This window comes from Melospiza melodia, chromosome 26, assembly GCF_035770615.1.
Source record: "Melospiza melodia melodia isolate bMelMel2 chromosome 26, bMelMel2.pri, whole genome shotgun sequence".
Lineage (NCBI taxonomy): Eukaryota > Metazoa > Chordata > Aves > Passeriformes > Passerellidae > Melospiza > Melospiza melodia.
This window is the reverse complement of record NC_086219.1, coordinates 870,193-884,271: the sequence shown is the minus strand read 5'-3', so window position 1 is coordinate 884,271 and position 14,079 is coordinate 870,193. Positions and strand designations below refer to the sequence as shown.

The 14,079-nt window shown below is 52.9% G+C and overlaps 1 protein-coding gene across 2 annotated transcripts; it reads left to right on the top strand.

The window, feature by feature from the left end:
- Positions 1-808: 808 nt before the first annotated feature.
- ENO1 (enolase 1) lies at positions 809-12,557 on the top strand. 2 transcript variants are annotated; one of them, XM_063177205.1, is made up of 12 exons: positions 809-913; positions 4,116-4,209; positions 5,459-5,554; positions 7,369-7,427; positions 8,044-8,113; positions 8,300-8,433; positions 8,553-8,775; positions 10,225-10,422; positions 10,645-10,846; positions 11,063-11,171; positions 11,575-11,633; positions 12,096-12,557. In XM_063177205.1, the coding sequence occupies exons 2-12, from the start codon at positions 4,125-4,127 to the stop codon at positions 12,163-12,165; spliced, it is 1,305 nt and encodes a 434-aa protein (XP_063033275.1). In that variant the 5' UTR covers positions 809-913; positions 4,116-4,124; the 3' UTR covers positions 12,166-12,557. The 2 variants fall into 2 exon arrangements, with proteins under 2 accessions (XP_063033275.1, XP_063033276.1); XM_063177206.1 differs by lacking the exon at positions 7,369-7,427 and adding an exon at positions 7,038-7,096.
- The last annotated feature ends 1,522 nt before the right edge of the window (positions 12,558-14,079 follow it).

Here is a 14,079-nt window from a genome sequence, read left to right as displayed (position 1 = left end):
TCCCTGGGACTACCCAGGCCCAGCCCTGCCATCTCTCCTCACCAGGGAGATGCTCCAGCCCCAAATTTTTGGCCAACACCAGACCCTCTCCTTGCCTTTCTTGCTCTGAAGAGCCCAGAACTGGGCACAAATGTGAGGCAAGGCTGAGGGAATTGGGATTGTTCTACCTGGAGAGAAGCCCTGGGCAGCCTCCTCACGACCCTCAGTGCCTGAGGGGAACTCAGAGGAGAGGCGGGGAGGGACTGCCTACAAGGGCGAGCAGTGACAGCACAAGGGGAATGGGTTCAACCTGACAGAGGGCAGTTTTAGATCGGAGATTAGGAACAAATTCCCTGTGAGGGTGCTGAGGCTCTGGCACAGGGCACTTTGGATGGAGGATAACTCTGAAAGCATGCAGGGATGGACGGGGTTTGGAGCAAGCTGGGGCAGTGGCAGATGTGGATGCCCAGTGTCGGTCTCCTCACGCCATGCCTGTCCCTCAGCTGCGGCAGTGGCAGATGTGGCTGCCCACGGCAGGTTTCGGACGCGGCTGATGCCCAGTGTGGCTGATGCCCAGCGTCCATCCCCAGCCCAGGCCGCTATGCCCGTCCCTCACGGCTCCCCCGGCACTGCCCACATGGTCCCGCCCGCTCCCCCCACCCGCATGCGCCGGCCCCGCCCCCTCGCGCGGGGATTTTCCACGAGGCCCCGGCCCGGCCGCACGTAGCGCACGCACGCGAGCCCGCCGCTGGCGCGAGGCGGTCCCAGCCAATCGGGGCGCGGCGGGGGACGGCGCTGGCCAATGGGCGCGGCCGGGGGGCGGGCCCTGTGCGCGAGGGCGGCTATAGGCGGGCGGGCACGGAGCCGTTGGGTCTCAGTCAGAGCCGGGGCGGCGACAGCGGAGCGGCTGCGGAGCGGGACTGCCGGCACAGCGGTGAGTGCGGCGGCCGCAGCGCCCCGCGGGCCCGGAGGCCGCGCTTCCCTTCTCCGGGTAGCGGCCGCGTGGCGGAGGGCCGGGCCGAGGCTCGGTGGTCCCCAGGGGGTGCAGGCCGCTGTGTGTTCCCGCAGCACCGGCGGGGAGGGGAGCCCTGAGCCACGGCAGTGTGCGGGGGTGGGGGTAAAAAACGGGGGCTATGGGGGGTCAGGGCGGGGGCAGAATCGGGGGGATATGGTGGGTCAAGGCATCCTCAAACGCAGAGTTTAACCTTTTCCTTTTAATCATTAACAGTCGCTCTCGGATTGCGTGTGGTGATTTGGACCTTCCCCTCTTTAGTGGATGTCCTTCAGCTTCCCATCTCAAATATTTAACGTGTGCTAGCAACCTGTGCCTGAGGTCTATTGGGGTATTTAAGTGCTGGTTGTCCCCGGGCAGCGCTGGTGGGGGGGAAGCACCTGGATGTGCAGGTGTGGATAAGCAGCTGCTGTTGTAACCATCTCACCTCGTGCAGCGCTGCCAGAGACGATCCTGAGCTCTCCTGCCCCGTTACTCGCCTGCTGAGTCACAGGGCAGGGCCATGGCTCGCCGAGCCTGGCAGGAAGTACTGAAGTTTGTCATGCAAACCCACAGGAGATGAGCCAACGCAGTTTCAGGCCTCCATCTTACCAAACACAGGGAGAGAAAGTGGTTGGACGTGTCTGTGATTTGCTCCCTGCCAGGCATCCTTTAGAACCCGCTGGATCATGTTGTAGAGGTGCATTAGTAGCCCGTGCAGTGCAGAGGAGCAGGGGTGGAATGTGCCCATTTGCCCGGTTTCTAGGAGTGCTTTGGCAGGGGAATTAATACGTTGGGATCTGATAGAGTGCACTGAAAGGTCTCGGCTTTTTTCAGAGCACTGGTGGTATGAGAGTTGGGGTCATGAGGACCTTTAAGTGTCAGGAGAGTCTTCCACTGATAAATGTGGCAGGCCTGTAATTGGACACTCACTAGGGCAGTTATTTCTATGGCTAAACTTTAGTGTTGCTTTTTAAGTCTCCATTCAGTTTGCAGTGCTCAGCCTTAACCCCATATTGATTTTAGAGAAGACTGGCTGCAAGACAGCACACAAGGACAAGGTTTGGTGGTTGGGTTGGCTATAAAGAAAATATATTTTGATTTAATTGAAATAACTTTCAGTTGGAGTAATCTCCAGTTAAGAGTACTGCATTCCCTGTGCAGGGTCAGTTGAGGAATAAGTGGTGATTTCTTAGACCTGAGCTGCTAGTGAAGGTCCTCAGAGCTGGCAGGGGTTGTAACTTACCCTTGGAGCACACCGGGCAAGCTGGAGTGTGTGCCTTCCCCTGAAGGGAGACAGTGACCTTGTCAGCAGATTATGCTGCAAAAAAAGGTTTAAGGCAGTGTGCTCGTTAAATGCCACCGGGTGTTTGCGTGCTTGGAGAGGACAAAGGTCTGGGCAGGCAGTGCTGCTGTGACCTCTCTGCCTGCAGTCAGCATTTCTGGGGTTGGACCTGGGCACACAGGGGCTGACCCTTGTGCTCTAGGTGAGTTCACTGACTCCATTGTGGTGAGCTAAACAGCATCAGTTTTATTTTATAGCTCAAAGGGAGACTTGTTTCTTGAGCACAGGAGTGGGGAGTTTGCAGAAGGAGCAGGAAGGATTTCTGGGGTGATGCTGTGCTGTGAAATGCCTCTTTCTGCAGAGAAGGGAGGGACTTGTGGTCCTTTGTCAAGGAAGCTTGAGTAATGTCTGACCTGGCATTTCCAGTGGCAGCTCTTGCAGTGTGTGTTCCTGAAGGTCAGCAAGCAGCTCCAGCACTGCTCTGGGGGGTCCTGGGGACTGGCTGTGCTCTCAAAGAATGAGCCGCCTCAAGTTCTGTGGCAAAGCCAAGGTTCTAAAAATGAAAGTAAGGTTTAGCAGGTGCCAGCCTGATAAACTCTGGAAGCCCTTTTTGGATAAGGGGACAATCCTTCCTGTTAGCCACTGCTCAGTGCATCTGCAGAGCTGAATGTGGGTGTGGGTGGGACTGATAAGCAGAGCCTTGCAGGGATTTATTTCTAGCTTGTGTGTTCCCTAATTGAAGCTAGGTAGTGGCAGCATGAAGGTCAGCCTGAAGAAGCTGTCTTGTTTCACATTTTAGTGCTATCGTGTGTCAGTGTGGGGGTCTGGCTGAAATCTTAGACAGCTGGAAGGGACACGGGGAGCAAAGGCTGCCTGTGCCTGTGACCTGGGGAGGGCAGGGTGTGCAGCCACCCCCTCGCTCGCAGACTGGGAACCAGCAGCATTGCTAAGGTCATGTTTTTCTAACTTTGCACTAACTGTGGAAGGATTCATGACCATTTCTGTAAACAGGGTTGCCACCCACATTGGCTTGCCAAAAAAACAGCTTCCAGATAGTTCTGCTTCTGAGGCTGAGCTTTCTTCTGTGCAGATGGGCTGGGTTTGGTGCCAGTCAGTGGCTTACAGGCATGTGTATGACTTGGTTTTTAAAATGTAGCTGGGCTTATGTAAGAATTCCCTTACTGCAGTTTTCTGAAGTGGATAAATGTGAGAAGGGAGAAAGGAAGTATTCAAAGGACATGGGAGATTTTTATTCCTTTTAAGATGAAAAGTTAAGAGGAAAAACTATTCCTGTAAATGCTCAACAGGGTGTAACTATTAATGCAAGTTTTTAACGAGAGCTGTGGCTGCTTCTCTTTGGTCATGGGTTCCGTTTGGCTCTGAGCAGCTGCTGTGCATACTAAGAGCACTCTGTGCATGCTGAGAGCTGTTGCACTCGGGTCTCTTATCAAAAAGAACTCTGAACTGATAGCAGAGAGCTGCTGTTTTGGGAGCTCTTCGCTGCTCTGACATGATGAGGTGAAGTTCCTTTAGATTTGTCATCTGCTCCTGCTGCTGCCTAGGGTCTGATGATGCACTTCAAGTCATTTGGAATCATCAAGAGATTGTCCCTTGCACATGAGGAAGTGATTTTTTTTTTTTTTTTAATAATAAAAGTCATGGGACACTGGAAGAGCTTTCCCAGAGAAGCTGTGGCTGCCCCATCCCTGAGAATGTTCCAGGCCAGGCTGGATGAGGCTCATCCAGCAAACCTGGTCTGGTGGGAAGTGTCCCTGCTCATGGCAGAGCATGGGATGGGTTCAGCTTTATGGTCCCTTCCTACCCAAACCTTCAGTGAGTAACTGTAAGCTCCTTTTTCAGGTACTAAAGATGTCTATCACCAAGATCCATGCCCGTGAAATCTTTGACTCCCGTGGCAACCCCACTGTTGAGGTAGACCTGTACACCAACAAAGGTGAGTCCTCAGCTGCAGCTGTTCATCCCTGGCTTAGAGCTGATAGAACCTGAGCAGGCAGAAGTGTACAGCCAGTTCTGTTCTAGCAGTGGAGCTGTGCTGAATTCTTCCTCCACACATAAAACTTGTTGGAACTTGCTGTGAGCCTTGCAGAAAAAGCCTCTGCCTCATTCTGTTGGATGAGTTTGCTGAGCTCGAGTTCCTGGCCTGGGCAGTGCAGGGTTTTTTGGAGGGTGCTGCTTCTTGCAGCCCAAACTGTGGGAGAGCTGTTCCAAACCTGCCCTCCTTCCCTGCCCCAGCATAAACTGGGACAGCACCTGGAAACTGTTCTTGAGCAGCTGCTGATGGCCCTGCTTGTCCGTGCTCCCCACACTCTGTATGAGTACACTGAAGTTGAATTCTCAATTTGTCTGCAGTGGCTTTCTGTAATGACAGAGTCTTCTGCTGCTCAGCTGAATTTTGGGTAATGGTTTCTCCTCTGCCCAAGTACTCAGGCATGACTGAAGAACATGCCTAATTGGGCTTTCACATGTAACATCTTATATTTTTAATTATTGTAGGCCTTTCCCTTGGTTTGTTAGCTGTTCATCCCACATCTGATAGGATCTGACAAAAGCATTGTGCAAGCTCATACCAATGTGATTTGGTGGAATGAGCAAACACAATGGCTGTAATACAGTGACTAAAGAGCTGATCTTTCTGCCTCAAAAGATTAATGCAGTCATTTAATGAGACTGCCCCCACTAAGCTCTTTGATTTAGTGGGATAAGGGAGAGGCTGGAGGCTGAAGTTGGCACCTTGAACCCCAGGCAGAGCAGGCTCCAGAGTGCAGATTGGCTCCAAGTTGAGCATCCTTGGCTGGAGGAATGGGCTGTCTGGGTGGCTCTGCTGTTGCCAGAAGAGCTCAGAACTCCTGTTAACAAAATAGGTCTGCTAATTGTCCCTTTTATGCCATATCCTAGAAGAATTTAAGAGCTTGCCTTGCCTGAGCTCAAAAGCAGATCCAGTGAATGAAGCTATCCTTTTTGGAAGGGAATGGAGGCCTTCCTTAACTCTTGACATGCCAGTGGAAGAGGAGGAGTCAGTTTGCTATTGGTCAGTGAGCGTGAGGGAGATGCTGTCATGAGCAGGAAGCCCTTGTGGGATCACTGTATGTGAGCAGAGGTGTGGTTTGCAGGGCTGGGATGCTGTCTGGCTGGGGGATGGTTGGTGTCTGAGTGTGCCAAGGTGTTTTTCCTGTTGTGGACAGGTCTGTTCAGAGCTGCTGTTCCCAGCGGTGCCTCCACTGGAATCTACGAGGCTCTGGAGCTCCGTGACAATGACAAGACACGCTACATGGGCAAAGGTACAGCTGGGGCTGGGCACCCCGAGTGCCCTGGGACAGGCACTGGCACTGCTGGGCTCCTGTCCCGCTGTCTGTCCTGCACGAGGCCTGGCAGCTGGGCAGGACAGACAGGGACAGACAGACAGCCGCTCCTGTCAGGCGTGGGCTGAGCTGGGCAGAGGCCAAGCAGAGGGGGCAGGGTTGGTTTGCTGGGCATGGCCTGCAGGGTGGCTGCTCCAGCAGTGCAGCTGCCTCGTGCTGCAGGGCAGGGCACCTGCATGGAGCTGGGCACACCCAGCCAGGTGACTGTGCCTCGTACAGGGTGTCCAGGTGTACTTTGTTACCCTGCTCCCCTTGTGCTGTGTGTTGGTGCGTGGCACAGTGAGAGGGCTTTACCAGTGTGGTCAGGGCATCTGAACTGCCAGCTCCAAAAGCCTCAGTCATCCTGCTGTTAGTCACAAGGGCTTTTCATAGATCAAATTCTCCCAGAGCCCTTAAATCTGTCAGCTCTGAGACTGCAGGCTCCTTAGATCTCCCAGCATGTTGAATCCTGAACCTGAGGTTTTGTGCCAGCTCTGTCCATTGAATGTGCAGCTCTGCTGACCTGCCAGTCAGGTGAAAAGAAGCTGAAATATCTTTTGCCTATTAAGAAGAAACAATTAAAGTGGAGAGCTGAATTGAACTTAGAGAGCCTTGTCTTAGAAGATTCATGGCTGTTAATGCCTTAACAGAGAACAAATGCCTGGATGACTGAATGTCCCAAAAACCTGAGGCTGTTGTACTGTTTACCCAGGGCACTTTTCTTGCAAAGAATAAATGTGTATTTACCTCACTGTGCTAAATGTGTGTGTGCTTAGGCCTGTTAAGTCTGATCCTATGGGCAGTTCTTAATGGCATTTAATTAGACTGTGGTTAACAGGCTGTAGCTGAAGGGCTTTGTCAGCTGGGAAATAACACAAGTTATGAAGAAATAATTATCAAATGGGAAGAGATAGCTGCTAGGCCTTTTGTAATAGAAGTCTGCAGACTTAGACCATTTGGAAAAGCAATTAATATTGTTTAGGATGCAGTCAAATAGCATTCATCATTCTGAAGCTTAGGTTTTTGGAAGTCTTTAAACACTACACAGCAAATAAAGTGATGTTATAGCAGTGTTACAAAATAGTGTCAGGTAGTGGAGTGCCTGATGCTGCCTGTGTAACTGCTGGGGAAACCTTTTCCCTCCCCTTACTCCTGGATTCTGTGAGTTGGTAGGAGAGCTCATCCTAAAACCTCCCTAAATGCTGATGTTCAGGCCCTTGAGGTTTGGGCTGGCAGAGTTACAGAGACCTGGGCTGGAGCCCAAACACAGCCTTGCACAGCTTCCTCTGCTCTTTGAGCCTTTGTCTCTGGCCCAGTGCTCGGTGCCAGGCTCCTGCTGCCTGTCTGTGTCCTCTGCTGCATCCCTTGGGTTGGCTGAGTCTCCACCTGTCCTTGACTGGGGTGTCTGTTTGGCTTCTGCCAGGTGTCTCCAGAGCTGTTAAATATGTTAACGAGTTCCTGGCCACGGCACTGTGCACACAGGTAATGGATGTGCTCCCAGTGCAGCCTGGCACTCGGATCAGTCTCTCCAGTGCATGGCCTGGCACACTAACTGGCATTCCTGGACCAGTCCTAGCCAATGCATCCCTCATGTGCCCTCCAGTCCAGCCAGGGCCTCTGTGTTCACACCTGGCCATGAGCTCAGCTTGGGCTGGGGCAGCATGAGGTGGTTTTCCTGGATGTTCCTGAGATCCCCTACTAATCCCTGCATAACCTGTGTGTTGACCAGTGTCTGATCTGCTTGTTCCTTCCAGGTGTCTCAAAAGCTGTTGAGCACGTCAATAAAACGATTGCACCTGCACTGATTAGCAAGGTAGGAGCAATCTGTCTTCTCTTAACATCTCCTACAGCCAGGCAGGGTCCAAACCTTCCTCTGGTGGGGTGGCACCTGGGGGGGTCAGCCTGTGTGTTGGGGTGCATGTGAACAAACTGACCACAGCAATGGTTTTACTTAATTTACTTAATGAGTGCACATCTAACACGTAATGGAACCTTCTCCAGCAGCCTGGTGTTGTGGTGTGCAGAAACACTCCAGCCCTGGGAGCTGCAGGGCTGCAGCTGGGATACACTGATTTATGCTTCAGAGAGTGCCTGAATGATGAGGAGGGGCCAGGTTTTATCCAAGCAGGGCCATTGGAGGGGAATCTGAGAGCATCTAGAACAGTCTGCTTGAATGAGATTCCTTTGTGCTTTGTGGGCGCCAAGCCTGGCCTACAAAGGCTGGTGCAGAACTCGGTGATAGTGGGTGAAGTGATGGCACGTGAGCTCAGCTGTGAGCCCTGGGCTGCTGCTGTGTGATAGTGACAGGAATTGGTCAGGTCAGCTCTTGGCAGCTGCCCTTGGGAAGTGTCCAGTGCCATGCTGGGTAGGTGAGAGTTTGTGGGGCTGTGCTTGGTGTCAAACAACAGTTTGGTTGCTTCTCTCTGCAGAATGTGAACGTTGTGGAACAAGAAAAGATTGACAAGCTGATGCTGGAAATGGATGGGACTGAGAACAAATGTGAGTGGGCTTTGTGTTGCACTGAGGGGGTAAAAGATAAAGATGAGTCAATTGAGTTCTATTTACCAGAGCCAACAGCCAGTGTATGGCCTTGTGCTGTGCACTGCCATAATTCAAACCATGGGCTAGTATTGCTGAGTCTCTCTTTATAAAGACACTTGTCTAATCAATGTCTTCCCCTTTCAGCCAAATTTGGTGCTAATGCCATCCTGGGTGTGTCCCTGGCCGTGTGCAAAGCTGGTGCTGCTGAGAAGGGAGTTCCCCTGTACCGGCACATCGCCGACCTTGCTGGCAACCCAGAGGTCATTCTGCCAGTTCCTGTAAGTGCCTGGGTGGGGCAGCCTGGCTCTGCCTTTAGCCTGGATCAGGCTCTGGGGACGAGCAGAGTGATGTAAGGGCTGGTACCAGTTCCAACCTGGCCTTTCCTGCTTCCTCCAAGGCCTTCAATGTGATCAACGGGGGCTCCCACGCTGGCAACAAGCTGGCCATGCAGGAGTTCATGATCCTGCCCGTGGGGGCTGACAGCTTCAAGGATGCCATGCGGGTCGGGGCAGAGGTCTACCACAACCTCAAGAACGTCATCAAGGAGAAGTATGGCAAGGATGCCACCAACGTGGGGGATGAGGGTGGCTTTGCCCCCAACATCCTGGAAAACAAAGAAGGTGAGAATGAGCTGAGTGTGGGAGGAGGTGGAACTGATAGTCTGGCCAATACAATGATGGGCAGGATCAATAGGATCAAAGGTGTAGGACTTCCTGCTTTGTCTGTACTCTGTTTCTTACCCTGGCAGACATCCTAAGGTGCTCTGCTGATGTGGTCAGGTATTCCCTTGGATATCAGTTCGTGCGGTTGGACGGGATGGTTTTTACTGCAGTGCCTCGTTGCTCTCATTCCCGTAGCAGCCTAAGGGAATCGTGTGCACTGCAAGTGTTCCAGAAGTCAACATTCAGATATCAGTGGAGTTGTTTTTCTGCAGACAGAGGGAAAACAGTTTGTGCCCTGCCTGGCTGTGTGTGGGAGGGCACAAAGGCTTGCCTGGGAAGCTGAGGCAGTTGCTGCTTCCATGGCCAAACAGTTCTGTTCAGGAACCTGTGGGAGAGGCAGTTTGTCTGTGGGAAGCAGAATATCTGTTCCTACAAACACTGGAGGAGCTTTCTGTGCCTCTCCACAAGTGGAGCTGCTCACAGGCAGTAGGACATGGGCTCAGATCAGTTGATTTTTGCTTTACAGTTTGTTGTGTTATTGTGGAGGGGACTGGTGACCTGCCCTGCCTTTTCTGAACACACTGAGACAGCACCAGAGCTGTTCCATTTCTGAGTCCCAGTGTCACATGCAGCTCTGCTGGGTCTGTGCCCTTGCAGACATCAGGGAAGATGACCTTGAATGACAATTACATTCCAAAGAATTTTTGTTGCTGTCTGCAGCTGCTTTTGCAGTTTGTGCTACATTAGCATCTTACAAAACACAACCAAACCCACACAAAAAGAGCCCAAACAAAAAGCCAACCCAACAACAAAAGAAAACACTTGATCTAAGCTTCCTGCTGCAAACAGCCCAGCTGCTCCCCTGCAACTCATTGGGGTCACTGGGACTCTGCCAACAGCAGCACAGTGGGCAGCATCCAGAGACTTCTGCTGAGTGGTTCTGTCCCCTCTGTGCAGGTAAAAGTGCACGTGGGGAGCAGGTGGGTGCCCAGGGGAGCCTCCTGTGCAGAGGAGGCCCTGTCTCCCTGCTGCCAGGCTCTGGATGCTCAGCACTTGCATGGTCAACACCTGCTCTGCAGCTAAAGGGGATTAGAGTGCAGGCACTGCTTCCTGCCCACATGCATAAAGTTGAAAGAGGATGTGGAATCATCTAGTATTAAGCTTTCTGGGCTGACATGTAGTCCTGCCTGAAGAGATTAGGAATCCCATAATGGTGTCTCAAGGGTATTACAAGCTAAAAGCAGCATTAAAGTAATATCTTGTTCCAGTCGGTTCAGAAGTGGGAGAATTTAAGAACCCTTTCCTTTGGGCTTCCTGAAGGGGTGATGGAGGTGGTTTGTTTGCCCTGTGGGTGTGCTGCTGTTGGCATCCTGCAGGCCCTCAGCAGCTGCTCTGTCTGTGTTACAGCTCTGGAGCTGCTGAAGACAGCCATTGCCAAGGCTGGCTACACTGACAAGGTGGTCATTGGCATGGACGTGGCAGCCTCAGAGTTCTACAGGGATGGCAAGTACGACCTGGACTTCAAATCCCCTGATGACCCCAGCAGATACATCACTCCTGACCAGCTGGCTGACCTGTACAAGGGCTTTGTCAAGAACTACCCTGGTGAGTTGCTCATCAGTGGGAGTTGTGAATGAGGGTTGATTGCTGAAGGAGGGAGTTGGTGTGCAGCCCCTTTTACAGGAGAGACTGAGAGCTCGTGCCTCTCTCAGGGTCTCGGCAATGTTCTGGGAAGTGGGTGGCACATGCCTGCAGCACTTTGGTGCCACTCATCCAAACAGGACCTTGGTGCTGGCATTGTCCTAAAGCTGCTGTGTCCCTCTGCAGTGGTGTCCATTGAAGACCCCTTTGACCAGGATGACTGGGGTGCCTGGAAGAAATTCACTGGCAGCGTCAACATCCAGGTGGTTGGTGATGATCTGACTGTGACCAACCCAAAGAGAATTGCCAAGGCTGTGGATGAGAAGGCCTGCAACTGCCTGCTCCTCAAGGTCAACCAGATTGGCTCCGTGACAGAGTCCCTGCAGGCGTAAGTGCTGCCCTCTGGGCTGGGCCAGGGTGGGCTGGCTGTACCTGGGGCAGATGGAGGGGCAGGGCAGAGCCCTGTGCTGCCCCTTGGCTGCTGGGCACAGGGCATGGGGCTGGCTGTACCTGGGGCAGGTGGAGGGGCAGGGCAGAGCCCTGTGCTGCCCCTTGGCTCCTGGGCACAGGGCATGCTCTGAGCTGCTTCTCTTGTCCTTTGCAGCTGCAAGCTGGCCCAGTCCAATGGCTGGGGTGTGATGGTGAGCCACCGCTCTGGAGAGACAGAAGACACCTTCATTGCTGACCTGGTAGTGGGTCTCTGCACTGGCCAGGTTGGTGTCTGCAGCTGCTGCAGTCTGGCTCTGCTTGATGGGATAATTTGGGGGTGAAGCCAAAGCCATGGTGCATTGCACTGCCTCCAGGGGTGCAGGTTTGCTGTGTCTGTTTGCAGGGAGCTGATTTGTTAATGGACTGTGACAAGGGAACACCTTATCTTTTGCAAACTCACCTTTAATCAGCAATGTCAAAGGTCTTGGCTCCAGTGGCTGCACTGGGCTTTCCTGGTCCTGCAGCTGGTAGCAAATGCACAACCTCTGCTGCTCCCAGGACCTGCTGTGTTTGCTTGGGCAGACACTGAGCCTGGTGCCCAAGCAGAGCTTGTGGTGATGCTCATTACCTGGAGCAAGTTTTGTGTTGGCACTTGGAGTTCTTCACTAACTTGGTGATTTCCCTCAGATCAAAACCGGTGCCCCGTGCCGATCCGAGCGTCTGGCCAAGTACAACCAGCTGCTGAGGTGAGCCTGGGCTGGGGAAGGGCACTGCTTGTGCTGGGCTCTGCCCCTCAGAAGCACCTGCAGCACGTGGCACGGGAGGAGCTGGGTGGGGGAGGTCCAGAACAGATCACACCAAGCATCCTGTGGTGCTGGACTGAGACTTTGTCCTCTGCACGGGGCACTTCTCTTGGCAAGCATCTCAGACATTTGGGTTGTGTCAGGTGTGTGGCACTGCCCACTGTGCAGGGGCTTGCTGAGAGCTGCCTTGGTGCTGTGGGACCTCCAGGTGGGTCAGGAGTTTAGGGCCAGGTGTTTCAGGGCCAGGTAGGTCAGGAGTTTCAGTGCCACATGGACCAGGTGTTTCAGTGCCACATGGATCAGGTGTTTCAGTACCAGGTGTGCCAGCTGCTCAGTGTGAGGCCTGTGCTAGTGCTGGGGTTCTGTGCTGCCTGCTGACACCCAGTGCTCTCTGTCCTTCCCCAGAATTGAGGAGGAGCTCGGCAGCAAGGCTCGCTTTGCTGGGAGGAACTTCAGGAACCCTCGTGTCAACTAAGTGTGGAAGAGTCCCCTCTGTTCTGGTTCAGCACTAGATATCGACTTAGATCACAATTACCTGTACTAGAAAGATAAGGGCAGCTGAAGGAAAAGACCAGTCTGCAGGTCCTCTTATCCTCTAGATGATCCCTTCACCCGGTGTTTTCACCAACTCTGGTCTGTTAATTGTAACGCTCTGCTGCTTCTGTAGAACAGTCCCTGGGGGTGCTCTGTGTATTTAACACCCCTGGGGCTCATGACATTGTGATTCTGGGCATAAACACTTTAGTTCCCTTCTCTGTCTCATCTTCACCGTTTGGAGCCGTGTGATTTGCAGTGCAGCAAGAGGTACCTGCAGACAGAGACAGTAGTGTTTTTACATGTGATAAATAAAAGCATCAAACAACCCAACAGTGTGTGTGGCTTGCAGGTGTTTGGAGGAGTGTGGGGAGCAGGGATTCCCAGCTGTGCATCGTGGACTCGTGGAATGGTTTGTGTTGGAAGGGACCTTGAGGCTCCTCTTGCCCTTTTTCCTGGGGTTCGGCAAGAGGTTTTTGGGGTGTCTCTGTCACAGGGAGCAGAGTTGTGACCTCAGCCCATTCCCAGACAGGAAAAAACAAATCATTACACAACGGAGTGAGAGGATGTCTGAGCCAGTTCTTGCTGCTTTTTTTCCGTAGTGTCAGATTAGTAGGAAAATCGTTAATTTCCGATTCTGTTAATGAGTCCTGCGGTGCCCGGTGCTGCCCCCCGGTGGGCGCGCCGGGCCTTGCACCGCACTCGCACAAACCAATTCTGATTTTTAATGTTTTAAATCCTTCCCCTGGGGCTGGCACAGCCAGTGCTGCTGAACGGCACCTGTCACCTGCTACCCTAAAGAATGTTCTCAGTTCTGGTGAGGCAATAACGGGGAAACAGCCTTCCCTGGGCACCTGGCAACTGTGCTGCCTTAGGAGGTTTATCTCCTTTGTCAGGCTGCTCTTAAAAAGAGCTTTGCTATAAATACCAAATTTACCAGCCCCAGCTCTGGGCCAGGGCCTCCTCTCTCCCACATTTGTCCTTCCCCCAGGCCTTGCTCTGAGCTGGTTGCACTCTGTGGCAAATTTGAAGCCCACTGCACTTTTCACACTTAGCTGATCTCTGAATTAGACCTGTTAAATGAATAAACCAGCTAATTACACACAAATCCTATCAAGGGATTTTTCTTCTCTCAAAGAGGCAGCTTCTAATATCTGCAGAATGGTTTAGGAAGCTTTTTAGCAGAGCTGTGTTTAGGAGCATGGGTCGGGCTGCTCCTCACCTGGCACTTCAGTAAGTGAAGCCAAAATGCTCAACCCCTTACCTGGGCCTCTTTTTCCACCTGGTGCTTTTCTTTTAATGAGGATCAGAAAGCAGAAGGAGCTGCAAAATCAGGTCAGTGGTTGCCATAACTCGAGCAAAGCCTGAAGGGCAGTGGGGCTGTGATGGAGTGAGTGGCACGAGCAGGGCCTGGCACCTGGGCTGCTGTGCTTGTGTGCAGCCACCTCCTTGTGGGGAGAGCCAGGCTGGAATCCTGCTCTGCTCAGAGCCAGAGCTCACTCCCAGCTCTGACAAAAGCCCCTTCCACTGTCGCTGCAAATGAATTTATTATCGTTCCCACCTTGTCAGAGCAGGGTGCAGAGAACGCTCACAGGTCAATTACCAGGTGTGTGGTGCCTGAAATAACCCGGCAGTGGCAGGGCTGGAACATTGCTGGGGCTGCACAGCCCCGAGCTGCAGTCAGCTGTGTTCTCCTGTCTGTGAGTCAATCCTGCCGTGCCAGGTGCTGTGCTCACCTGTCCCATCAAACCCCTCACAGAAAGCTTTCAAGTTCAATCTCTGAGAGTATTTGGGCCAGAGCAGCAAGGTGCTTCCAGCTGCAGCCGATTCAGGCTCTCCCTAATGAGGCTGCCGC

Excerpts from the sequence above, each read along its gene's own strand:
- ENO1 (XM_063177205.1), top strand. The coding sequence starts at position 4,125 with ATGTCTATCACCAAGATCCATGCCCGTGAAATCTTTGACTCCCGTGGC. Across the intron at positions 8,776-10,224 it reads CATCCTGGAAAACAAAGAAG|CTCTGGAGCTGCTGAAGACA; the intron begins GTGAGAATGAGC and ends TCTGTGTTACAG. Across the intron at positions 10,847-11,062 it reads GTGACAGAGTCCCTGCAGGC|CTGCAAGCTGGCCCAGTCCA; the intron begins GTAAGTGCTGCC and ends TGTCCTTTGCAG.